Raw genomic sequence first — 26,300 nt, 5'->3', positions numbered from 1 at the left:
TTTTTCTTGCATGCGCTTGGACTGGTATTTGGCTCAGGAGGAGACAGGACTGTAACTGGCTGCATGCATCTAGTCTTCGATCAGGGATGTTGTGGAGAGTAAATCCACCTTAACTCCATTCATCCTCTTTTAATTTGCTGATTAGACACCATACAATGCAACATTGATAGGCTAAATGGAATCAAACTTAACATTTTGAATTATGACAGAACATGCGTGGATAGGCTACAATTAAGTTATTAGTAAATGTAAAACATATTCAGGCTAAAGAATTATATCTGGAGATTTTTTTTCTTTTTTCTGTTAGATATTAGTTTGTTTTTCCCCAAGGATATGATTCGTGTTTCCTCTATATCACTGTGTTGGACTAAAACATTTCACGGACTATTTTTTCTTTCCCCCAGTGGCCTTTAAGTCTTCTTAAAAATCAAACAAAAAAGAGACGATGAAATGTAGTCTTATCTTCGGTGTGAAACCGTGTGTTTTGAAGCAGTCTAAGGCGGAGGTGAAGAAGGAGTGCGGGGAGTCCAGTCCGGTGGAGGCCGCCTGCCCTAGCTCTCCTCCGGTCGCCAAGAACCAGTGCGCGAGCTGCGGCATCGAGATCCACGACCGCTACCTGCTGAAGGTGAGAGACAGTGACCAAAATGAGAAACATCTACACTCTCAGTAAAAGTATAACGTAGGCCTATCTACGACGAAATTTAAATTTAAGAGTCCTTCTCTTGATTTGGTGTCTATTTTCGTTTATTGTTTATTTATTTCTTGACAACTCAGACTGATCCAAACAAAATAAGCGCAAAAGTAGGTGACAATTTTACTCAGCATTGCAATTAAAATTAATTTAACTTAAATTGTTCACTTCATGAAAGATATATTTTTTAGTCCTTTTTTTCACAAAGAAGGGGAAATATAAATTACTTTTTTGTTTTGTGCTGGAGTTATTAATTCGCTTCAAGTAAAATAAGACGTGATTGATAGGATTATTGTGGTAAAAGTGCCAAATGCATTATGGCTGACCCACACACTCTGACAGGTCCATTAGTTTGTGATTGTGACAGTTTTTTCTATTATTGTTTTTAAGGAAAACAAATTTGACCGAATTTGTTTGTTTTAGAGGTTTTAATTCCTTCAAGTAAAATGTGTTTTGATAAAAGTGCCAAATGCATTGATAAAGACACTCGGACACGTGATCCGGACTGCATTTTTTTATATATTCTTTTAAAATCTCTAGGTCAACAACCTGAGCTGGCATTTGGGATGTTTGGAGTGCTCCGTCTGCAGAGCGTCTCTGCGCCAACACAACAGCTGCTACGTTAAAAACAAAGAAATCTACTGCAAACTGGATTATTTCAGGTGAGACCTGATTTTGGCTGATTCTTCAAAGTTTTGGGCTGTTAACTGCAAGTCAAAATCTTACAGGCTTTTATTTTTTAAATCAATGGTGAAGTTTATTTTAAACAATTATTCATCTTAAAATCAGTTAGGCCTGTTATGTTTGATAAGCTCATAACCGTTACAAAATAATGTTATTATTCTGTAGGTCTTTATAACCAAAGCTTTTACATATTGATTTTTTATAAATGGATGACCGAAATTAGCCGAAACTAGACAAATCAATTCAAGTTTATTCAGATGTTTATTTTGAAATGTTTGTTTCTTTCGATTCTTGTGTCGCCATATCGAGCTGAGTCTGAAAAATAAATAAATACAAATTGCTTGTCCATGAAACAACTTAATGGTTTATTCTTTAATTTTCGAATACATTCATTTGACTGTATATGTCATAAAACATTTTTTTCAAGTTTTTGAATAGCAAAGATATTAACGAACAAATGCGTCGAAAAAGACAGAAGAATGAAAAACTAGGCTATGTGTTTATAAATAGTCCTGCTCCCCCGCTGTATGATGTGCGTCTGCGCAATACACAACTATAACGGTGAACGAAACCCTTCATGTTGTTTTTCATATTAATGAAACAGTCGTGCAGACAATTGAGTATTTTTAGAAACAATTTTCTTACTTTCAAAATGACGCTTCTCGGAAAAATGAACGAATGCATTTCTATTGAAAGGTTGAATAATGACAAATGACTTGAACAATATATTGTCCAAGTGATAAATTATCGAGCATAATTTGGTTTATTTTTCGGGCTGTTTTTTCAGCTAATTGAGTTTTGCTCCAAGATCAACTTTGGACCCCAGTAACATGATTTGGCTTCACAGTTTAGTCAATGTAATTTTCTCAGTAGAAAATGTGTTCTGCATAATGGACCATGAAGGGGATATTTGGTCTACAAGATCGTTTGAGCCAAAATATTTCACATTTCATAGAGAAAGCCATGTTTATTGTCAGTCTGACTTTTTACAGAACAGCTGCCTGAAAGTCAGATCAATTAATTCTTCTCTAAACATCCCAGTGCATGCAAAAGTATTTAGTTAATTTAACTGATTTAAACTTATTCACAGAATTGTTTTTCTCCTCTCACATTTTACTCACTTTGGTTTCATTTTTTTCTATAGAAGGCTTGCATCTGTTATTCACAGCACAACCATGAAGCAGGAATAACTCCTAAATGTCTTCTGAGCAGTAACAGTTATAAAGGCATGAATCATGAAAAAGAATGTTGAATTCCTTTGATAATCATTTTACAAAAAACAGGAAAAAAGGACGAATAAGGGTATACACAGGGTATACACAATGTCCCCATGTGCACACAAGTATTACAAGGTTTTATTGCACCACTAATGTTATTTTTCAACTGCATTGTTTACTGTCTCATAGAGGGACCCGGCATGAAACCATTGTTTTAGGACTTTATTATTTTAGTTATATTTTGATCATGGTGAACCACAAACTATCTGACACACTGAGTGTACACTTGTGGATGGGAGGAATATATCCCCTTTACTTTAACAAATTCAGTTTGATTCACTTTGTCTTCTTATTATAACAGAGAACATGAGAAATGATCTGATTTGAAAGAATATGTTTATCAATAGGTCACCTTTAGTCACAGTGCATGGCTCGGCTCACTGCTGCAGACTGATGGAACAACTGCAAAACCTAAAATTATTTAATCAACTACTGATTTAAAAGTTACAATATGTAATTACAATATGCTCTTAAAAATAAGGCAGTCAAGTACTGTAGCCTCTTTAGTAAAAACACAATGCATATTGTCAGGCCCGCCCACACAAATGGCTGGGCCCCCTCCGGTCAATGGGCCCCCCTTAACCATACTTTACTTGTATCATTGTGTGTGAGTGCGCTCATCCCTCAATAAACACAAACATGTATTTGTAGAGAGACTAACTATCTTATCAACCAGGGACGTGCAGAGAGAGTTTGGGGAGCAGGAGCTCAAGTCAGAAAAAGGACTCTTTCTTTTGTGATTATTATACTGTATATGTTTTTAAAAATAGCAGCACATTTCTGACTTACTTTCCAATTTATTGTAACACCCTAAAACTCACGCAATCGTTTAATATTCAACAGATTTTTACAAAATAACATTGGTTTTCTTGAGTATTCACTACGTTTATCACAGGAGCTTGCAACAACAAAGGACACTGTCACAGATATGCCCTTAGGTGCAGTAAATAACTGGTCAGACATCCTTATGGTGTGACACCTGGGTCTGGTCTATGCAGTATGTTCAGTATGTGACATGAAACTGATGGAAAATTTTTCAAATTGTACCTGGCTGCTCGTGTCAACCTGAAGACATAGGTCAAAGACGTTGGACGTTATTGTCCCCAAAGGGAAATTATTTAACACAAAAATGTATGTTACGAATTTAAACCTGTTTGTAGATTCAGGAAAATAACCCTGTCCACTTTATAAGAATGAAGAAGAACAAGAGAAGGAACACCTGTTTTCTGTTTTACCTGAGGGGGCCAAATTCTTTTTACAATTCATAGAATAACACCCAGACACAAGTATCAGAACGACTCAGGTAAAATAATCCATATGCCAAAACTGTACAACAAAAACAATACATAAAAACCAAATTTTGTAACCATATGGCACACAGAAAAGTAAAAGAAGTTAATGCATAATTGTATTGAAGAACTACATTTATCTGATATGGACACACCTGAATTCATCAAGGAAATAATTTTACTGTAACTCAAACTTAAAAAAGCTCTTCAAGACTAGATTATTTTTTGAGAGTAATCTCTAGCGAACACTTGGCAAATGTTTGTTTATGTTTATACTAACCACGTTAATATTTGTCTCTCAGAGCCAGTGACCCGCCTAGCCCATTCCCCGAAACGTCAAAATCGTAAATATCAACAGCTAATGGCTCTGAGCCAGGCTTTTTAAAATTGGTGTTGGCGACTTTTTTTCAGCGTGCCGTGCACACAGGACGGACATAAAGCGGAGGAGTAGATATTGGCAAGTTTTAAATGGTTATAGTGAATATTTCTGTTAAAAATAATGTTAAGCTTAGTTAGGTTCTTGGCCTCTGAAGACCATGGGCCCCCCAAGTGGCTGGGCCCTAGAAAGCCTTCCCACTTTCTACCCCTTATGGGCGGCCCTGCATATTGTGACGTCTTTGGTTGAAGCAGAACTAAACTTCAGTCTTTAAGGTTTTCTCTGTTGAAGGGATGTTCTCTGACTCCTGTCTTAAGCTTCCTGCCACAAAAGATAAATAGAAAACTATGCAAAATATTTTGGGAAACCATATAAGAAAGCCTTAAGATATCATTTCAGCTGAAATGTAACTGTAGCCTCTGTGTGCTATGCTGTGTGGCTGTAAAATGAGGAAATATTGAATAGAGTTTGGTTCTCAAAACCTAAAATAAAATGATTTTGCACATGATCAGGACCTCAGAGCACTGTACCCCTTCAGCTGACCTTCCCCTGCCTGTGTTTCCTCCCTGTACTCACAGTAGGTTTGGCACTAAATGCGCCCAGTGTGGCCGGCAGGTGTATGCCAGTGACTGGGTGCGGCGGGCCCGGGGCAGCGTCTACCACCTGGCCTGCTTCGCCTGTTTCTCCTGCAAGAGGCAGCTGTCCACCGGGGAAGAGTTCGGCCTGGTGGAAGGCAGGGTGCTGTGTCGGAGCCACTATGACATCATGCTGGAAAACCTACGCAGGGCTGCAGAGAATGGTAACACACACACAGTTATTTTTTAAAATACTTTATTTATTTATTTTTATGAAAATACCCACATAAAAAACACTGAAAAAGTAAAAGGCAAAAATAAGATCAACTCAAATGAACAACAAACATAGCATACTCTACTATACAGGTTTCTATGTCAAATGTCAAACTGAAAATGGGAAACATCCGTATCTTAGCGCTCCTTCTTAGGCGAACCCTTCTTTCGACCCTTCTTTGGTCCCAAAGAACGATCGAATCTGGGAAACGCGGCCAATAAAGGTTATTTGATGTGTCAAGTAGGTCCCTTCACATCTGAGGTATAGTCAAGGAAAGGCTGCCAAATTTGTTTAAACTACTTTGCTTTCCCTGAAATCTCATATCGAATTGTTCTCCATATATAAAGTATAACACACACATTTATCAAAGATGTCTCGGATGATCCAGTCTTCGATTACATGTAGAGTCAAGTGCCTTCACTGACAAATGGAAGAAAATACTCTTGATTACTCGGGAAAATACCGTCGTTCCCTTTGAGTTTTCCTCTCAAGAAGCTTGTTTCCACACTGGATGACAACATCACAGATAGTTTTCTTTAAGAGCTCAATCCAGGGCTATGTTCAAATCACTTATTGAGTGACATGTCAAAATAAAAGGAAGTTTTTCCCTCTGTGGATGCGTCACTACATCAAACTTAAAATTCAACTGTTCCTAGTGCTTTAACTTCTTGACTTCAAAGTTTGTCCTCCTAACATGATATTAAAGAAAGGACTAAAAAAATTAAATAAACAAATCACATTTAGAAGATCATTTAGAGTGGAAGAAAAATAAAGCAGAAGTCTGTCCTGTCCCACATGGATCCCAAAATTCATAATAACCATAAATCATACAGTATATTTGTCACAATGATAATAAACTGCTCTAGTGCAAGACTCTGTTCTCTACTGAGGAAAACGTAGGCAGTAATGGTATAAATACTTTGGACTGTGCGGTCGTTGGCAAGAAAACATTTGAATTACACTGCATAGATTGTTTGGATAAATGTTCAGCTTGGTGACAGAGACTTGTGGCTGTAGCAAAGATTGGCCTTTAAACTCATTTATACACACTACAGTATAATGACTGTTGTGTTTGTGTTATCTTAAAGGCACAGGACTGACTCTGGAGGGAGCGCTGCCCTCTGATCAGGACGGCCAACCGAAACCAGCCAAGAGGGCGCGGACGTCATTCTCTGCTGAGCAACTGCAGGTAGATTCTGCTGTGTATGTGTGTGTGTGTGTGGGTGTGTGTCTGTGTGTGTGTGTGTGTGTGTGTTTGTGTGTGTGTGTGTGTGTGTGTGTGTGTGTGTGTGTGTGTGTGTGTGTGTGTGTGTGTGTGTGTGTTTGTGTGTGTGTGTGTGTGTGTGTGTGTGTGTGTGTGTGTGTGTGTGTGTGTGTGCGTGCGTGCGTGCGTGCGTGCGTGCGTGTGTGTGCGTGCGTGTGTGTGCGTGTGTGTGTGTGTTTTCACAGTGCAGTGTTTTCTGTTTCCTGACTGAAGGCACATGTGTCCTCACAGGTGATGCAGTCTCAGTTCGCTCAGGACAACAACCCTGACGCTCAGACGCTACAGAAACTGGCAGAAATGACTGGGCTGAGCAGGCGAGTCATACAGGTGAGAAATGAAAATATAACATCATAAATGTGGCTCCCACCTGGGGGGTTGAGACCCTTTTAATGGGGGGGGGGGTGATATGACTAATGGGTTAAGAAAGAAGATAAGTAGTTCAGTATTTATATTGGACTAATGAGGAGGTTTGATTTACCTCTTCAGGCCTCTGAAAATGTTGTTAAATACAATGGAAAACTCCTCTTTAGTTGCCTGGCACTGTTTGAAGACTTGCTGCCTGTGATGAAGGCTCACAAACTATAGACATTGCTTTGCATTAAAGATGCCACAAGCGAAAAAACAAAAGCTTGCGAACCATCATACACACAGTAGCTTTTCTTTGGAATATACAGTATCTGATACACAGATAAGCTTTTATTAAAGGCTAATAAAGAACAAACAGAATAATGTTTTGTCGATGTTCTAATTTTTTTCAAAGACCAATAACCTGAATCAAGACAACTTTTAAATCTTAAAATTAAGCATTGTCTACATGTGATCTTGTTTTCCTTCTGAATTTGCCTCATTTAAATGATTTCTAGAGACTGGACAAGGTTAACATTCAAGGTCTTGACCCTTGATCCCTGTTAAGTCAGAAGAAATGTGTGAAATGTGTAAAAGTTACAACATAATAAGTAATCAATTTAGTTGAATTTCTTTATATTATTGTGTAGTACAATTTATTATAAAACATCATGCTCATTGTATGTATAACATTGTACTAAAGTATAGTTGAGAAAAGGTTCTTCGTTACAATCCACCGCTGTCTATATGTATTTAACTGTCGTTATTGACTGTCTTTTCTTGACTGAAAATATTCCCAGCAAATCAATCTTTATTTTTCAAATAGATACTTTGTTGTAAAAATCAATGTGCAGGACTTCCACATTTGAAGCTAATAGAAAGTAGAAAGTAACAAATCTCTACGCCTTAGCGGGACTACAAGGGTTAAACTTGTGGGTAAAATCCTGCCACAAAACAAACAAACAATTAAACAAATGGGGTCTGGTGAAAGGGACAACAGTGTCAAACTTTGACTTCCACAGTGATTGTTTTAGTGTAAACCCCCCCCCTCCTTCCCTCCTGCTTTGCCTCCTACTCACATCATCTATGATATTCTGATAATCCCCACAGGTTTGGTTTCAGAACTGCCGTGCGCGCCACAAAAAGCAGCCGCCTCTGAGCAGCTTCTCTCATAGCGCTCCTATGTCCAGGATGCCTCCATCGCTGCCTGACGACATTCACTACTCCCCGTTCAGCAGCCCCGACCGGCCGCACCTCCTGGCCCTGCACGGATACCTGGACGGTAAGTGTGTCAGCTCTATTATTCATGCACTGCATTGTAAGGAACGTTTGATAGGAAATTCATTTATTTTTAAATGTAACAATCTACTTCCCAATATTTTTACTTTATAAACAGACATCTTTAGGCATTTTTCAGTCAATATTTTGTTTGTGAGATCAGACAATATGCAGTGGTGGTGAGATGGGAATAAACAGGTTTACTCAAGTACTGGGCAGTAATTTGAGGTCCTTTACTTGAGTTTATATTTCATGCTTTATACTTCTATTGCACATTTCCAATAGAAATCTTGTATTTTTTTACTCCATGACATTTATCTGACAGCTGGAGTTAGGCCTTCTAGTTATTTATTTAATTTTTTTCAGAAAAAGCAGATAAAGGTTTAACATAAAAAAAAACACATATGATCAGATTTTTCAAAAGTGTGCATTAATTAATGCATCATACATTAAACTATTTGATTATATACAAAGTAGCATATTTCAAATCAGATCCATCTTGAATACCGTCACAGACATAATCATTCATTTTACTTTTGATGTATTGTTTTTGATTTTGTAATATCCCTTGTATCTTTTTACTCTGCTATTTATTATTTCAAATGCAAACATTTACTTGTATTGGAGTATTTCATATCATAGTATTGCTAGTGATAACAGTTTTCAATATAAGTGTTCAGATGTATAGTTTATTGTGGTCTGGTCTATTGGTAGGCTTTGCAATGTCACAGCTGTAAGGTTTTTTGAACTGTACCATAACTTTTTGTGTACTTGAGGTTTCTTCCATTTTGTTCCCCATTGAAGTCTGTTTTCGGACGGAGATTTTTCAAATTGAGAATGTAAAGATAGAAGGTGTCGGGTGTACAGTATCTTAATCAACTTGAGGCAAATGTTTGATATGTGATTTTAAACGATATCAAAAACTGCACCGTGATGCAGTGTGCCCACGTTTGAAACCTCATGTTGTAGTTTTAGCTTTCTGAATCCATCCTGAATCTCTTACACTGGAGGATTTCTGGAGACACAAACCCGTCTCTGTGGCTTCACTCATCATTTGAAAGCTTTGGGAGTTTATTATCCCTCATCGGCATCATGTCCTTGTTCTAAATCACAGCAGCATGCTCTCATAGCTCCCCCCCAAAGCTCATGTTGTTGTTTATTTCTTGGCTTCTCCATTGCAGCTCATCCCTTCTCCGTCCTCGGCGCCCCGGGACACTTGACCCATCCCTCCATGTCTTTGCCACAGCTTCCCATCAGCCGCTGACCTCCTGCGTCTGCTGGGGTTTTTTACTTTTTTTGGGGGGGGGGGGGGCGTCACCGTTTGGGACGTCTACTGTCAGTAATCTCCCCTCTTTGGGAGTTTAATCCCCCGGGCACCGAAGGACGTCGGCGATCTGTTTTCAATCAAATGGGATTCTCTTCATCGCTGTGAGACTGCTGAGCTGAACATGTCTTTTAAAGACAGCAGCCCGGGGCGAGTGGAGGAAAAAATGCCCAGCCTACGCGCCAACATGTTATTTTTTTATTTTGCTTTATTGATCTTTGTTTTTTTATGATGCAGAAGAAGACCACTTTTATTTTATTTTTCCTCTTTTTTTGATTGGACATTAAACATTGCATCAGGTCAGGATTTTATTTCCCCTCATGTTTACCCACTCATACAAGGTATTTTAATTACGATGCTGCAATTTGAGCTTTCAGAAAAAGAAGACAAAAGGTTCCATTAAAAGGAGTGTTGTAGCAGTATTACAGTAAAACCTCATATTGTTTTTATGTATTTTTGCATTGGTGATGAGCACATTTGCAGCTTTATTGTTGTTTGTTGTTGTGTTGTGTCAGAAAATGGAAACTCTTATTTATTCAGAACGAATACTTTACTTTAAAAAAAGCACTTTTTAAATGTGTCTTGACATGGAATAATTCAGTGATTGTACATTGTAAATATTGCTACAGTTTAATAAAAATGTAACAGATCTGCTAGTGTTGGAATAATTGAGGATGAGGTTGATTTTCCTCATGTACGGGCAAGAGGGAGAGTGTTTTTACGTGTGTGTGTGTGTGTGTGTGTGTGTGTGTGTGTGTGTGTGTGTGTGTGTGTGTGTGTGTGTGTGTGTGTGTGTGTGTGTGTGTGTGTGTGTGTGTGTGTGTGTGTGTGCGCGCGTGTGTATGTGTGTGTGTGTGTGTGTGTGTGTGTGTGTGTGTGGCTGAAAATGTCAGAACAAGCACACATTTTCAAAGACAAGGAGATTTGAGATTTGAATGAAATCTCCACTAGAAACAGCTCATATCAATTCGCTACTTTTACACTAAGAGCTACAAAAATCGAAAGGTCATCCGTCAGAGGCCAAGTACTTGCAGTAACCAGTCATTGAGAGCAATATCCCAGGACAAACCCGCACATCATGTCCAATTTGTATGCTGTACTTAACAGGAATTCTGATCAATCCTAGTACAGCAAAGACGATTATTTTAAACGACCTTTTCCACTCAAAGCATGGACATTGATCGCAGTTTGTTGGCTTTTGTGAGGCCCTTTAACACAGATTATCTACAGTTGTTACATTGATTAACAGCACTTAAGGGCCTGCGAAGGCAAGACTGAATGGGATACTTTGAGTTAAAGGATATCATTACATCTGGATTTTCCGAACTGGATCAATTTTTTTTTTTTTTTTTTTTTTTTTTTTTACTATTAGGCCTATAGTACCACTTGTTCTTTTGTACGTTCAATTTTAGGCTACAGCTAGAAGCCAGTTACAGTAGTTAAGTTTAACCAAAATACTTGACACAGCTAGCCAGGCTCTGTCTAAAGGAACAATACATACATCTGCACACCAGCACCTCTTAATCCCATAAATTATCGATTACATCTGCTTGAAGGAAGCCCCGGAAAATGTCACCAGGCTAACTTTTAGCTTCGCTTTTATTCTAAGATAATCCAACAACTAAAACAGGCCCCTGGCTACTGCTTCATATAGATTGAGGTTGATATTCTCATCAAAAGGTTCTTTCAGAGACAGTGGTATAGAGAGCAGGACATTGTCCAATTAAAGAATAAACATGTCCCTCCACTCTCGTGTTTAAATGATGTAGGCCTAATGCTACTTAAGTTTTTATAATACCTTAAAATATAAATTAAGCATTTTTAATTGCATTTGCATGTTACATTTGGCCAGCATATTTTATAACAGCTTATACTTTTTTCCCCCCTGAAATTTCTTCATGTTCTCTTGTAATACATTTGGTGTTCCCTCTTTTGCATAGAGAAACGTGGAGCTGTATTATGAAAGAGTATGTTTATTATGTAGCAGACCTGTCTGTGACCGCAGCACCAGTGGGCTAGTTAACTTCTTACAGAGTCTGACTGCTGCAGAGGCTGGTTTACACGGACTGAGATTAGTTTATAATAGATGTACTGTATGTAGCACTAACTACATGCTGTGGTTGTGTGTGTGCATTGAAGTCTACTCCTGAACTCTTGCAGTGTAGTGGTAACCATACACAGTTGTTGTATAATAGAAGCAAATCCTGTCTGGCGTAACAATGCTAATTTGAGCAGTAAAGTGTAGTCACAGTACAGATACCTATAGCCACAGCTTCAACCAACGAAGCCAGGCAGAGCAGCTGCAACTGTGTTCACAGTTGATGTGACCAACAAAAATGTGATATGTAACAGCAGCTCTCCTTTCCGTAGAAACTTTATAGCGTTTTACTATACACAGTGTGTAATAAGCGATCTGGACCTTATACTCTCCCGACTCCAGGGATCATAAGGAAAGGGAGAACAATGAAAATACAATGATTCAGTATACTGTAGAACATAGAGGGGATAAAAGGCCCATCGCAATTTTCTAAAGCCCCAAGTGATGCGTTCAAATTTCTTTTTGGTCCAACCAACAGTTCCAAAACCGAAGGATTCAATTTACCATCGCATAAAACAAAGAAAAGTATCAAATCCACACAATGGAGGATGAGCATCTGGATTGCGTTCAGCATTATTTTGTTTGTTTGCTTTAGCTCTACTTTAAAAGGATAACTTTCTGAACAACATGTTTATGGTTTGTTCTGCGTTTCTTTTAATTCACTTGGTAATTGCTAGAAATTGGTTTTGATCCTTCCAATTCTCATGTTTCACAGAGAAACTATATCGTACCAGACAAACATGTTCTGGAGTTGAAACTTGCTCCTGGAAGCTGACCATGGGCCAGTTATTTCAAAACTAACAATTGTAGCTTAAAGGGATAGTTTTGGGAATTATTTGCAATTTTGCTGAGAGTTAGATGTGAATATCAATCTCACTCTTATGTAGCCTACATAAAGTTAATATGACAATACAGCCAGAAGCTTAGCCTAGCATAAAGGCATACGACGGGGGAAACTGCTAGCCTGGCTCCATCCAAAGGTAACAAAATTCCCATAAAAACACCTAGGAATGATGACATGTTGATTAGGGGGTTTTAGAAGTGCTGGTGTTGGATTTTTTCCTACCTTTGAACAGAACAAAGATAGCTGTTTCCCCTTAGTGCCGATCTTCATGATAAGCTTACAACTGCTGCTGCTAACTGTAGCTTTATACAGTAGGCTACTTTCATGGACAGACATGAATGAGTTGTATATCTATCTTCTCATATAACTTTCAGCAAGACAGCTTATTTCCCTAGGAATCTTTGATTGTTTAATTTATGGTTATGTCTTTTGTCAAATTATCCTTTTTCAACCAGGTTTTCTGGAATTAGAAAAAATCTAATTTGAGTCAGAACGCGGAAAGAGTGTGATCACATCTGCATAAATACAAAAGGCAGCAGAGTTTCTCATCTTGCTTGAGAAGGAGCAGGATTGACAGAAACACAAAATAACATACACAACATAAGCACAATGCTTCTCTTACAGTGCTCAAAGATTTAATTAATGAAAGCCCAAATGCTGACTGTATGGACCAGGTGTGTGTGAGAGTCTGTGTCTGCATCACTGTCAGATTGTGAGGTGCATGGTTGTGTATCTTAGTATGGGAGTGTGTAGTAGTGTACATATGTGATACATAAGGAGGGGACCCAGAGACTGATGAGGTACATATTTCATTTTATCCTAAACTTTAGCTTTAAATCAAACTTTTCTTTTCAAAACCTATCACTTTCAATCAATTTAACCGGGGTGGGAAACCTGCACAGGAAAAAGGATGCTTCTCCTTGTGAAATCTGAGAACAAAAGCCATCTTCCTGCTGAGCAGAAAGATGATTATCAGACTGTCACAGTTTGGGCCACCTGCCAGCACTACACTGCAAAACCCCCAAAAATATCTTCCCCATTTAAGCTTCTCTCAGATAGGAGCACTCAAGGCATGTCTCTCTCCGTGCACAAGCATCCCTGAGCGTTTAAGCCGCCCCGTTTTGTCATCATGTCATGCGTCCGCCTCGGTGATTGGCAGCTTCAAGTGGTTGCAGATGAAAGCGGGCCCCCCATGCTAATGAATAGGCCCCTGATTGCAGAGCCGCTCGCTCTCAGAATTACAGCGTCGGCCGCCTAATGAGCAGATACACTGCAGTGCCCCCTCGTCTCTGCGTATTCACATTTCTCTCCTTCACGCTGATGAGCTCTCCCCCTGCTCAACAGTCAACAAAACCTCTGTGGAAGATTGCAACGTGGGCCATCTTCATCAGCACCCTCCTCCCCCTCCTCGAGTGTATTTCTGATGCTGCCATATGCTGGCAGGGTCTTATCATTTTTTCTGTCAGGTATTTTTTCTCTTGAGGATGTATTTCAGTGAACTATGAACTGATGGGGTAAAGTGTCTGAATGGCTGATATGATTAGCCCGATAATGTCTAGGTTTCAACTCTTAAATAAACGATGCTATAACAATCTGAAAATCTAAATCTAAAAGAATATCTTATATGTACCACCAACCTTATCATGACCTAAGATGGATGCCTCAGTGTGCACTGTTTGTCTTGATCATGAATAATAAAGTATGTAGTATAGTATGCCCAAAGAAAGGCTTTGGTTATTTACTGTTAGCTATGCAGACGAAATACAGCTTTACATGTCACTATCTAATGACAAAAAAGGTTGCTTGGATTAACTTTTCAGAGTTTTACAATGTGGTTGTGCCATTGCTTTAGGTTCAGACCCAAATGTAACATACTCTGTCTTGTTACAATGCTACTTTCTGCAGCGGCAGATGATTGCGGGATAGAACTGCCAAAAAAATGGTTGGTTTGCACATCCAGTTTTTTATGACCGGATGTGGAGGGCCATTCAGGTATTTTTTTGTGTTGCATGCATTTGTCATCATGCATTTGGACATCCTACATATCTTTCTACCATATAAAATGGCATCAAAGTATTGGTATCGGAACGCAGGGAAAGACAGGCTGGAACACTGGCACAGGAATACTAATAAACAGGTGTGGAGATGTGCCGAACTGTCATGATGGTGAATGAGGAGGGACAGACTGGGGGCATCTGGTGGATGGAAGAGATATTGCAGTGAGCCACTTTGGTAAGAAAAGACAGGGCCCTTCTCTGCTTTTAACAATATAACAAGTGTTCAATCATGTACCATATTTGAATCAACATCTTAAAGGAACTTCACCAGCTTACACATGAATAGAGAACATTGAGAACAGACAGTCTCTGCATATGGCAAAGTAACCCTTGTGAACCAGGTTGCAAGTGAAAGACATATGTTTCATGTAACTATATACCATATGTAACTTTTAATTAACCTTTCCCTCCAAATAGCTTAGTGTCTTGTAACTCTGGCAGAGGAGTCGTTGTAAAGCCCCTGGAAGCACTCATCTCTAAATGTAATGTCATCCATCAGCTGTTTGGTGACACAAGAGAAAACCAGCAATTTGAGCGTCTCTCTCAGAGCGAGGGTGACTCAATCTATCTATCTGAGGCTTCGGAGCAGGACCACGTCAACAAACAACTGTGGGAGTGTTAACACGACACCAGGGAACATTTCTGGGTGAAACGTGCTTTCTTTAGGCAAACTGCACCACAGTGAATTTACTTTGTGGTTTAGGGTGTTTTGTTTAAATGTGGATAGTGCGCAGGCCTACCATTTAACCCCAGCTATATAAGCTCTACACAACTGGATTCAGTGTCAAGTTTCCAAACAAAGCAAAATGAATGTATTTGACTCTGGTACATAGTGTGCAATAGAAAATTCTGAGAAATAAACAAAGAAAGTTTTTTTTTTCATGCGTAAAAAAACATGACTCTCTTACAGTAGCACACGTTGGCAGGAGGAGGGCCGATGAAAAGCAAAGAAATGGCTGAAACATATGATTCACTTCACCCAGGCTGACGGCCAACTGTGCACTATGCAAAAATAAACACTGGCCTCCACGGCAGGTTCCCAGAATGTGTTTATTTTGGAGAGGAGACGACAAACGGCTTTTGAAATATCACAGCACTTCAGTTTGATTTATAAGAAGCTGGAGAAGGACGTAAATCACTCTCCTGAGGCGTGTTACGAACAGATGGGGGCGCTACAGCACACTGGAGGCTATTTCCAAGTTTACTGTATAGAAATATTATCAAATGGTCTAAGTGGAGAAGGAAATCCTCTGAAATAGGCTGCTTTAAAAAAATTAATTAGCTTATAGTTTAGCAAGAAGAATGAATTTTATTTGTAGACCTATATCATTTTAAATGTTATGAAATAATAACTTTTAAAAACAACAATAGGAGTTACATTTAGGACAGGTGCGAACCTATGTGGAAATCATTATTAAACATACAAAAAATAAAGCTGAAGTCAGTCATGCTAATATTCAGTCTATCCATTCCAAACAAAAATAATAGGCTACTAAATATTTTGAAAGTAAGTTAAGTTAAGTTATCTTTATTTGTCAGTTGTACACAAGGCACATTGAAAGTCGTCTTTTCGCACATCCCCTCTCAAGTTACCACACTTCGGAGGGGGTCAGAGCGCAGGGTCAGCCGCAGTACAGCGCCCCTGGAGCAGTTTTGGGGTTAAGTGTCTTGCTCAAGGACACAATGGTAGAGATGGTGGGCAACGTAGACACAATACCAGCCTCTGCTAGTTTTACAAATACCTGTTAAGTACATTTTAATGTATTCTGAACTAGGAAACTGGGGTGGTTTTGCCAAATAAATGCCCCTATTTTGTCCCTAATATATGCTACTAAGTCAGCTGAGCCAAAGTTCAACATTGACATTTTCTAAAAAAAATGTTTTTATGTTAATGAATATTCGATTGTCTTAATTTATTTTAGAAAATGTTTTACTAAAAGAAAACATTGTTTATAATATATTCTTAGAACAATAAATGCAGCAAATTGTTTTAAAGCAGGGAGGATGTAGTGGGTGAACTGGGGTGTCAGGTGACTGTTCGACAATAGGAAATGGTTTACATGACTCACTGAACTGTGGGGACAGAACTTTGCAGAGGGCCACAGGGAGGTCAGTATTGGCCCTCGTTATAGAAGAAGCAGCAGCTCGTGTGTGTTCCTGTTGAGCTTCAGCTAAATAATGTAGTGTGTTGTTTTACCCACAAGGTGGCGGTACATCTATGCTGCATGTATGATGGATTTTTTAAATAAGGGCTACAAAAATAAACGCTTCATATGCATTCATTTGAATGAAACTGTAATCTCTCACAGATACAATCATGAGAGGCATCCATGTGTTAGTTGATATCAATTTGAAAAAAGAATATGAGCACTATGGTTTCAGCCTGGTTGTAAAAAAAAAACTGGATAAAGTTACGGTTATGGAATGTATGCTATTGTGTCTGCCCCTGTAAGAGCCAGACAGGATATGTCCAAGAATATCATCAACCAGATCTTAACCCTGAAATGACAATTCCTTAATTTGATATTAAGATCTTAATGTAATCATGTGGATGATCTTACCAGCATGGAGGGCCTTTCTTTCTCTTTCTTTTGTGTTTTGTTTAGTGACTGTGTCAGTGGGGTTGTGTGAAGTGAGACCAGACTGAATGAATGAGAGGCATGTCAGCCAATAAACCAGGTCAGTGTCATTGTATCTGATCCTACAAGGAGAATGCTCCACAGCAGAGGAATTTAGTAATACAGTAACAAACACTGAGGAAGACCGAGAGAGGGCGGAGAGATAGTTGACACTCACTAAACAGGTACAAAAAGGTTTACGTGTATGTGTTTTTAATCCAGGTTTCCAGTTCATACAGACCTACGCCCTGCATTTCCCATGGGTCTTCACTTTCTTTTCACTCTGTCCCTCCATTGTCGCTGCTTCCTCCCATTTCTCCCCACCCCTGCCGGGCTGGCCTCAGGTGAGACTGGCTTCTCACACTGCTCAGAGTGCATTGTGTCCAGGCTCAATGGGATCACTGTGGCGACAGCAGGGTCCCTGTTATTACAACCTGCTGGCTGCACCGGTTTGTCCTCCAAGTTTCACCACGAAGACCTGAGCAGATCCATGTCACTGTATAGAGATATCAAGCCAAATATAGATGTAAAGGTCGGTCGGTGGGCTGTACAGGAGGGGAGATAGTACACTGCTGTTAAACAACAGAATAACAGTAACTCATAGGTCAAAGCATTGTTTTTTTTGTGCATTTAGTCGTTTGCTCTGGTCCCCAGACACTAGCTGGCTCTAGGGTTCCTGTGTTCTGACCCCCAGACTGTGTTTTAATCTAACTGGTTTTATCTGTCATTTGAATGTTAATTAAAACATTATGAATTATATGTTGTATTTGATCAGAGTTACTTTCAAGTATTTAGAAAAAAAAATTTTAATTGACCAAACCCCATGATTCTGTTACTAGTCCGACATTAGTTCTGGAGTAAGTGGTTTTCAAGCTAGCCGTCAGGGTTTTAACTGTTACAACATGTGTTGTTATGGTAGTTTCAGAGTGGAATAAGTAAGTGGATCAGTTTATACCCTTGATTTCTCTGGTTTGTCTCAGTTTACCCATAAACTGGGGTAAAGTTAGACAACTTTTTTTTAAACAATCATATTTTCACTGCCCTTCGTCCTGAATAAATTCTGATAATTTCCATTGCTAGGAAACATCCTGAATTAATGGGAAATGTGTACATTTTACTGATTAATAATTTTGGCCCGCTTAGAGGGGAGCAAATGTAAAAAGTGTCTCACTTTACCCAACTCTCCCCTACAGGAAATACATGTAAGCTATTGTTATGTTGCAGGCAATGAAGTGCATTTAAAGTTTTAACAACAACTAGTTTAGTTTTTTGTGCACCATAGTTATTTAGCTCACTCCTCTACAAGGTGTCAAGTTGCATTCTCCTCTCTGTAGCCATGGGATTGGACACACGGACACTGGCTCCGCCCATACAAAGAGAGTTGTGCCTCTGCAGCCAAACTCACCTGTGAAATCTGGTCCTGCAACAACAATCACGCGCACCATCAGGATCAAGCCAAGAGAGCTGCACAAGAGAAGAGCTACTGAAGAACTGAGCTCGATGTGAGTACCATTCTGCTCTTACTTATCAAATAACAACTTAGTCACTGAATGAGCGATAACGTTTTTCACTTTAACATAGGAGGAAGTAGCTTGAAAGCTCAGAGATTCAGACACATACAGTAATTGTGACAGATGGAGGGATATTGTGCAATATGGACTATGCTCTTTATTATTCTAGGACTTTAAAAAATATATATCGTACTAAGAAGAAAGGCAACAGCATGTTTAATATTTGTCTTGTCTTTTGGAGCCTTTTGAGGACTTTTGTCCAAGTTTTCTTGATAGTTAATAATTGACAATAGTTATGCACTCAAACTAGGCCCATTAATTCACCTTCATTACTCTCCATTCTGGAATGCTGTTTCTCATTTATCCCTCAAATACATGCTTCAAGGTCAGTGATATTGTCTTGCTCATTGAAACTAAAACTTCTGTTCCTTTTCTGAACTTGTATATATACATATACGGTCATGTAGCATCATAAGAACACTGATTCTGAACTTTCTTCTGTTATCTTCCACAGTGGACACCATGGCCTCCACCCTCTCTGTGCGCAGCTTCTCTGTCCGTCAGCCGACCTTCTCCAGCATGTCTGTGAGGGACAGCGGACGCAGCATCCGCTCCAAGTCTCCCTCTCCCATGAGCTCTCTGCCTCTGTCCCGCTCCGTGTCAATGGGAAACGGCCTCAACACCGTGGGCTCCAGCCTCTCCTTTAACGGCCTCCAGCGATATGGCAGCACCAGCGATAAGGAGACCATGCAGGGCCTCAACGACCGGCTGTCCAACTACCTGGCCAAGGTGCGCTCGCTGGAGAGGTCCAACGCTGAGCTGGAGGTGAAGATCAAGCAGATCATGCTGGAGAAGTCTCCAAAAGGCCACGACATCGAGGGCATGATGGCCCAGGCACACTCCATAGGGCAGGAGGTCAGTGGATCACATTTAAGAATTTACTTTTTACAGAGACGTTCTCTCAGGGAGCAGTGATGATATGGAATCAAAATCCTTTATTTACTTACTTACTAAGTACTTTCTATACTTATTACTTATCTTATTGTAAATATGGTCAAGGATTCGATGGGCTCAACATCAACCTGAGATTCACACCTGAGTTAAATGAGTCAATTCTATGAATAAACCCTTTTGGATATTTCCTGATGAAGATGTTCTACCTAATATTGTGTCTGTTTTTCAGCATATATTTGTTCAACTGCAAGAAATACATTTGGGATGTTTGAAAAGGGACTTTTTCACATTCTATTTTGGTCCAATAGAAACGTAACTTGAACATTGTAAAATTATGAAGACAGCAAAATTACATTTGTGCACAATGACACGAGAGATAGAAGAAGAAAGTTGTGCTATATGTTAAGTCTTGTTATTAGGTTACTCAAAGCTCAGGTACTTGAAAGCAGTGATTAAAAAACATCAAGTCTTGTTGTTAAGGTTGTATCATTTTTAGACAGGGATAGAGCAAAAAGCTCCACTTTTAACAGATCCATGATCTGCCTTTGCAGCCAGATGTTCAGGGTGATCTGCTTTAGTAAGAGGATGTGTTTTTTTCTACAGTAAATAAACCAGCACAGTAACCTTATACAGAACACATACAGTAGCATATGTAGTCCTCCATGCCAGATCTTTACTTTCCACCATGTTCCCTGCTCAGGTGAGAAAGAAGACGCTGGAGAACGCCCGGATCATGCTGGAGATTGATAACGCCAAGCTGGCGGCCGATGACTTCAGGGTCAAGTGAGTGTCACACAGAGGTTCCTTTCTTTGACTGGCCTGTGAGTGTTCACATGGGAGCGCCAAGACTGCAAAGCAATGTGAATAAATGACCTTTATGTCAGGCTGTGAAATAAGAGCCGCATTCCCACGGTGCTCAGGCACCCACAGGAGACGGAGAGACCGCGCCATCACTGGATGTGATAGATGAAGGTGAAGCTCTAGCAAAGATGGTGGAGTCACCCACTGCTGGTGCTTTTCACAATGTGTCGATGGTATGTTCCGTGGCCCCATGTGAAGGAATAATACATCAATTGGAAGTGATTTACGGTATTAGCAGCAAAGTGCCTTGACTACCTGACATGCAGATCTTTGCGAGAGTTTGAATGGTATTTTTCACATGTTCATCCATTCTGGGATTTCATGAGCAGCTCAATTCAACCTGAGCTTGTTTGTATTTTAGAAGTATTTCCACTTTATGCTACTTTCTCTATCCATTCATCTACATTTCAGGAAAAATATTCTCAATAAACTCGACTGATTAAGTTATACTGTATATACAAACATTATACAACATACAAAATATATTAGTTTGACGGCATAATCTTAAATCTAGCTGTTATTAGCTGTGGGCCTGCTTCTTTAACAACCCCTTTGTTTACATAACAGTTTACAGAGCCTAGGCTGTGTATTAACACCAGCGCTTTTAGCGCTCACACTTATCGACAGGTGGCAAATCAACCTTTAAGCATTATCCAATTGTTTATTGCTAGCAACAACAATCTTTTCAATTCAAGATGAAATGCAACTTGGAAAACATGTTCCAAGTCTTATCAGTTTAGCATGTGATGAAATCATTTTTGATCCACATACAGAAGAGTCTTTCAGGATGGTGAAACTGGGCTTTTGTAAGATCTGCAGAGATTTATTATCCTGCTTCACTAGTGACTCAAGCTTAATGATACAATGGTTTGTTCAGATGGGAGGCGGAGGCTGCCTTGTGCCAGTCGGTGGAGAGGGACTGTCAGTCTCTGAGGAGAGCGAAGTCTGACCATGACCAGATCATCGCCACGCTGCGAGGAGACCTGGACAGCCTGAAGGAGGAGCTCTACTTCCTCAAGAAGAATCACGACGAGGTGAGATCCCTGCCAAGGCCAAGGTCACGTCAGACATGACCAATGAGTGTTGACTCATCATGATAATCACTCTACATGCTGTCAAGAAGTCAAAGTCTTGTTCAACATAGGATGTCTTTGAAGCACAAAGGTTTCTCAGAGCTGCATGAAAATCCGTAGCCTTCAGCCCAATATGATTGATATCGTCCAAATGCCACAGAGTTGTAACAAATTCCAATCTTTGTTTTTTTTCTATTAGCAACACTAAAACACTTTGACATAAACCAGGGCTTTAGCTGTTTGTTTGCCCACTCAGTTAATGTTTTTCAGTATGTAGTATCTGAAACATGATAATGTTAAGTGTACGGACACACCCTTTTTTCTTTGTGGCCATGATGCGTGAAGATGAACCAACCAGCAGCCAGACGTGTTTGATCCCATCAAGCTACAGCCACAGTGTGTGTTTGGACAGTGAGGTGTGGTGTCCAGGATGTAGGCTGAGTGTTGCAGGCGCTGATCAGCTCCCTGCAGACTTGTCTGCAAACAACAGAGCTTTTTATTTGAATACTTTTCTTGCATATGCAGCAGAGGTGTTAAGAAACATGTAAGGAGAGTAACGAATGAGTCCATCAGGTGCAATTACTGCAGCATGAACAAGTTGTAAAATAATTGCTATAAAAAACCTTATAAAATATAATTATAATGTAATGTATTGATTGGCTGATGAGCGAGATTGTTTCCAAATTTGGATTACAGCAACTCAGCAACACACACACACACACGTCCAAATACAGAAACTTTGCAAGAAGCACAAATTAGATTTAAAATGGTTTCCAATGGACACTAAAATGTGACCAGAGGTTTCTTTATTTGCTTGTGTTTTCTCAAAGCTGTCAAACCTGTTGTGAAATTGGTGAAGATGTGTTCTGAATATGCAGTCTTTTATGCCTTCAAGGCCACCGTAACTGTTTTAATGTATTTTGTTTTAAAAATATGACAAAATGTTGTCTCATTTTTTTTTGTTAAAAAGTAAATATTATATATTTTCTTATATATTTTAATGAATGCTGGACTGAACTTATTAAGCATACTTAGACCACCAAATAGTGGGTAAGTGCCAAAATAACACTGCAGCCTTAAAGTTGTGGCTTCCCATTCAACCGGCATAACTGTCTTTGATACTTTAATGTTGCAGCTTTAAACACTGCTTTTCTTTTAATTTTTCCCTCTTCCTTGAATCATTGAAGGAGGTGAACTCTCTGAAGGCGCGCATGGCCAACGAGCAGGTGAATGTGGAGGTGGATGCGGTTCAGGGTCCAGATCTGGGGGCCATCATGGCCGAGCTGAGGGTCCAGTATGAAGGCATCGCCCGCAAGAACAAGGAGGAGGCCGAGACCTGGTACCTCAAGAAGGTCAGTCTGTTAATGCATGAATCATTAATAGGTTTTCTGGTTTCCATACTTTTATTTTGCTTTTACCTCACATTAAACTGTGTTATATTGCTGTGTGCGTCTACAGTTGGAAGCAGTGCAGTCCGAGGTCAAAGAAAGCAACGAGGCTTTGCGCTGTGCCCAAGGTGAGCTCAGCGAGAGACGACGTATCCTGCAAGCTCTGGAGGTGGAACTGGACAATGTTCGGAGACAGGTACAGCACTGCATAAACACATGGTGCAGCCAGGGGTGTGGTCTAAATATGTACAATACGCGCCTTTGTAATTACCTGTTTCTCCAGGAATAATACTGAACCCCTAACATCAATTAGTGAGCAGCCTTTGCAATGAAGTGGCAGGTTGGTCTAAGAAATAAAGTGCTAGTCCTTTAACAAAAGATCCAGGATTTAGCCTGGTAGACATGCTACATATCCAAGACGCCAGAGATACTGGTCTGTATCTGCTCTGACTTGTAGAGATTAATCTTGATTCATGTTAACTACCATCCCTCTACTTCTTAGGGGCTCAACCTCGACCTCACCTCTTGTCTTCTGTACATAACACATGTCAGACTTATCTAAAGATAACAGCTGCTTTCTCCTTGTCAACAAAGAGCTCCAAGTGGCACAATGTACACCGCAATTTCATTCCGCTCCAATAATCAATCACAGTGACAAGACACAGAATCGAACAAGCTCATGTTTTGTCTGTGTTTCCACTACATGTCAAACAGCATAGAGGTAAATATAGCTCATTGATGTTGTGGATGTAGTGAGCACACAGAATTGAAGGCAGAGATATTATCGTGCTGACAGTCTATAGTATCTCTGGTTGACTGATGAGTGGTCATAAATGGATGAGCTCAACAGTTAAACATACAGGACAAAGCAATATCGGGTAATAAAAAAAACGCCAGAGGAAACCTTTAAGCCAAAAGCTTAGCTTAATTGTCAACTGTGCTTTCATTTCAATTTGCACTGTAAAATGGTTTTATGATAACAATGCATCAAAAGACTATATTCAGTGTCTAAAATGTAAACTCAAAAAGATTTATCACCAGTGCTTTCCCTGAGCACTATAGAGCGCTTTATCGTCTTTCAGCCCATTGTTTCTGTTTTATTTAGGAGCTCCTCTTTTGGTTCAGCTCTGTCATCACTGTCATTTACAGCTGAAAAGGCTGCAAGTGAATGTTGATGTCACTCTTGTATCTGCTTAATGTCTTGTTTGCTCACATATTCACCATAATAACTTTCAAATGTGATTTATGTCCTGGTTTACAGCTTTTAATGCAGCTTCAAACATCAAAATATGATTTCAAAATGAATCCTGATTCCTCTGTAACTACCCTAAAGGAAATTTTACAAGTCTTTATGCTGACCTAAGTATACTTTTTACACCTTTAAATAGAACTTAGGTTATAGTTGGGATGTTTTGCAACCTCTCAAACATAAACTGCCTTTAATGAAAGTGCTGTTTCTATCAAAACTAAGACATTTTCCCTTTAAACTCAGTTCCAGATCATGTCACTGAATCGTCTGTTCCAAAGTTGAGATTATTATATGCCTTTAAAATAGAGAACGTGGAATAAAGATGTGAGCATTGACCCACACATTTTTTGGTGAAGACTGTAAACATTGTTTCTTTGACTTTATCTCAAAAGTTGTGTAGCCTACATGATTTAATGATGTTGAACTGCCACAGGGTTGAAATGCTGTTCGGCAGTGTCATGTTTGCTTCACTGTAATACTTAGTAAAGTATGAGACTGTACAAGACGAGTTGATACCTAATACCTACTATCACTGAGCAATATACTGTATGTATGTCCCGTAAACAGGTTGATGTGTTGGAAGGGAACCTGGGTGAAACGGGACAAAAGTACTCTATGGAGATGGACCGTCTTCAATCCACACTGACCCAACTGGAGGACGAGCTGTCTCAGCTGCGTTTGGACATGCAGCGAAACAAGACCGAATACGAACAGCTGCTGCGCATTAAACAGAACCTGGAGATGGAGATCGCCACCTACAGGAGGCTGCTGGAAGGAGAGGAAGTGTAAGTGAGGGCCGGGGAACCATTACTCAAAACTACATACTGTACTTTAGTGTCACCTTTTCGAGACTTTCTAACAACTGTGATGGATTAGTCTACAGCCCTGTCCTATGTCTTAACAGTGTCCTACTTGCATCAGATATTGAGTGAACAAGGTTTTTTGCTTGGCTCTCTTTAACTAAGTTGTCATATTCTTCTGTCTTTCAGGGTGAAAGAAAAACCTCCGCCTCCTAAAAGTAAGTTCAGATCCATTTATTTACCTTCAAAAGGACTCAAAGCCTTCTAACAGTCCGATATCATCTTTGAAAGTTTTTCACCTGTTCCTTTGGCATTTTTCTAGTAGGGTGTTACTTGGCTTCAAAAAATAGAAAAGGGATGAAAAATGGCAGGGATTAAATATCGGTCCAACTTTTCTTGGCAGAATCATCTCTTGTTTTGTGCTGTTTTTGTTAACTTATCAGATCCTGTGTGGATATTGAGTTATCACGCCCACGTCCAGAATTTATGTGGGATAAAGTTTTGCAGGGTTTTTGCCCATTTTCTGGCCTTGGGTGTTGACACTTGATACCCACACCGACGTTCAAAAAATTTCTCCAAATAAGGGATGATTCACCCCCAGTGTTGGACTTTTAGGCATAAAGCTGGTTCAAAAAGGAATGCTATGTGCTGTTCTCAAGCCCTTCCATTATTTGAGACCATAACTTACCAAAGTTGACCTTAATGTGCTTGCTGACTTTTGTATTTTTATTAGACAACAGTTAATATTTTCAGTGATGTTAAGAGTCTGAATTATTTCAGTATATTTTTGTGCCCAACCCTGGTTTATTTCTGTGTTGCAGAGGAGCCCGATGTAAGGACCAGGAAGATTGTCAAAGTGGTGACCCAGACGATGATCAATGGTAAGGTGGTGGACGAGTCCAGCGAGGTGGAGGAGATTGAGGAGCTCAAAAAATGAGACAAAATGTGTCCTGAAAAGAAGAAGTAATACGTCTCAAACCCAAAGGCAGTGGAGCAAACTCACAACAGAATAGTTGTATATCTCCCTTGTTTAGCCACTATGTATCTTGCCGACTTCCCATCAACTTGACAAAAAATATTTCAACCTAAAATATAGTTGTCCTTTTCAGCAGCTTGATGCATTTCTGTACATATGATCACAAATGGTTATATAATTATCCTATGAAATGTTTGAAAAGTCTATTTTAATATAACATTCCAAAGAAATAGAATAAAAGAGATTGTGCTGAAACAGCAAATACTTGTCAATTGTGCCTTAAAGTTTTTGTTTGTTTGTTTTTTTGTCAAACATTGTTTTTAAGGACAACTACTGTACCTCTTGGCATGAAAGTGAATAAGAGTTTTACTTAAATATAATTGACTAGAATTATAAGACATTTTAAGTCATTGTTTGCAAATGCTTTCTATTAAATGTCTTAATCGCTCAACACTATAGCCTATGTGTGATAGGATAGTTTCACTGTAAAACAG

At 39.4% G+C, this 26,300-nt stretch overlaps 2 protein-coding genes across 2 annotated transcripts; both read left to right on the top strand.

Annotated features, from left to right (window-relative positions):
- Positions 1 to 445: 445 nt before the first annotated feature.
- lhx6b (LIM homeobox 6b) lies at positions 446 to 9,317 on the top strand (the record flags this gene model as incomplete). The annotated part of the gene is made up of 7 exons (XM_080035688.1): positions 446 to 625; positions 1,232 to 1,353; positions 4,896 to 5,116; positions 6,255 to 6,355; positions 6,662 to 6,757; positions 7,886 to 8,057; positions 9,235 to 9,317. 7 exons carry the CDS (start codon positions 446 to 448, stop codon positions 9,315 to 9,317), a joined length of 975 nt encoding a protein of 324 aa, XP_079891814.1.
- Positions 9,318 to 18,448: 9,131 nt separating this feature from the next.
- krt1-c5 (keratin, type 1, gene c5) lies at positions 18,449 to 25,767 on the top strand (the record flags this gene model as incomplete). The annotated part of the gene is made up of 9 exons (XM_080037775.1): positions 18,449 to 18,496; positions 19,020 to 19,420; positions 20,160 to 20,242; positions 21,198 to 21,354; positions 22,581 to 22,745; positions 22,852 to 22,977; positions 24,598 to 24,815; positions 25,020 to 25,048; positions 25,652 to 25,767. The coding sequence occupies exons 2-9, from the start codon at positions 19,028 to 19,030 to the stop codon at positions 25,765 to 25,767; spliced, it is 1,287 nt and encodes a 428-aa protein (XP_079893901.1). The 5' UTR covers positions 18,449 to 18,496; positions 19,020 to 19,027.
- Between the last annotated feature and the right edge of the window lie 533 nt (positions 25,768 to 26,300).

Source organism: Ammodytes marinus, assembly GCF_949987685.1.
Source record: "Ammodytes marinus genome assembly, chromosome: 2".
Classification (NCBI taxonomy): domain Eukaryota; kingdom Metazoa; phylum Chordata; class Actinopteri; order Uranoscopiformes; family Ammodytidae; genus Ammodytes; species Ammodytes marinus.
Note: the sequence above shows the minus strand (reverse complement) of the source record. Positions and strands in the feature narration are given on the sequence as shown.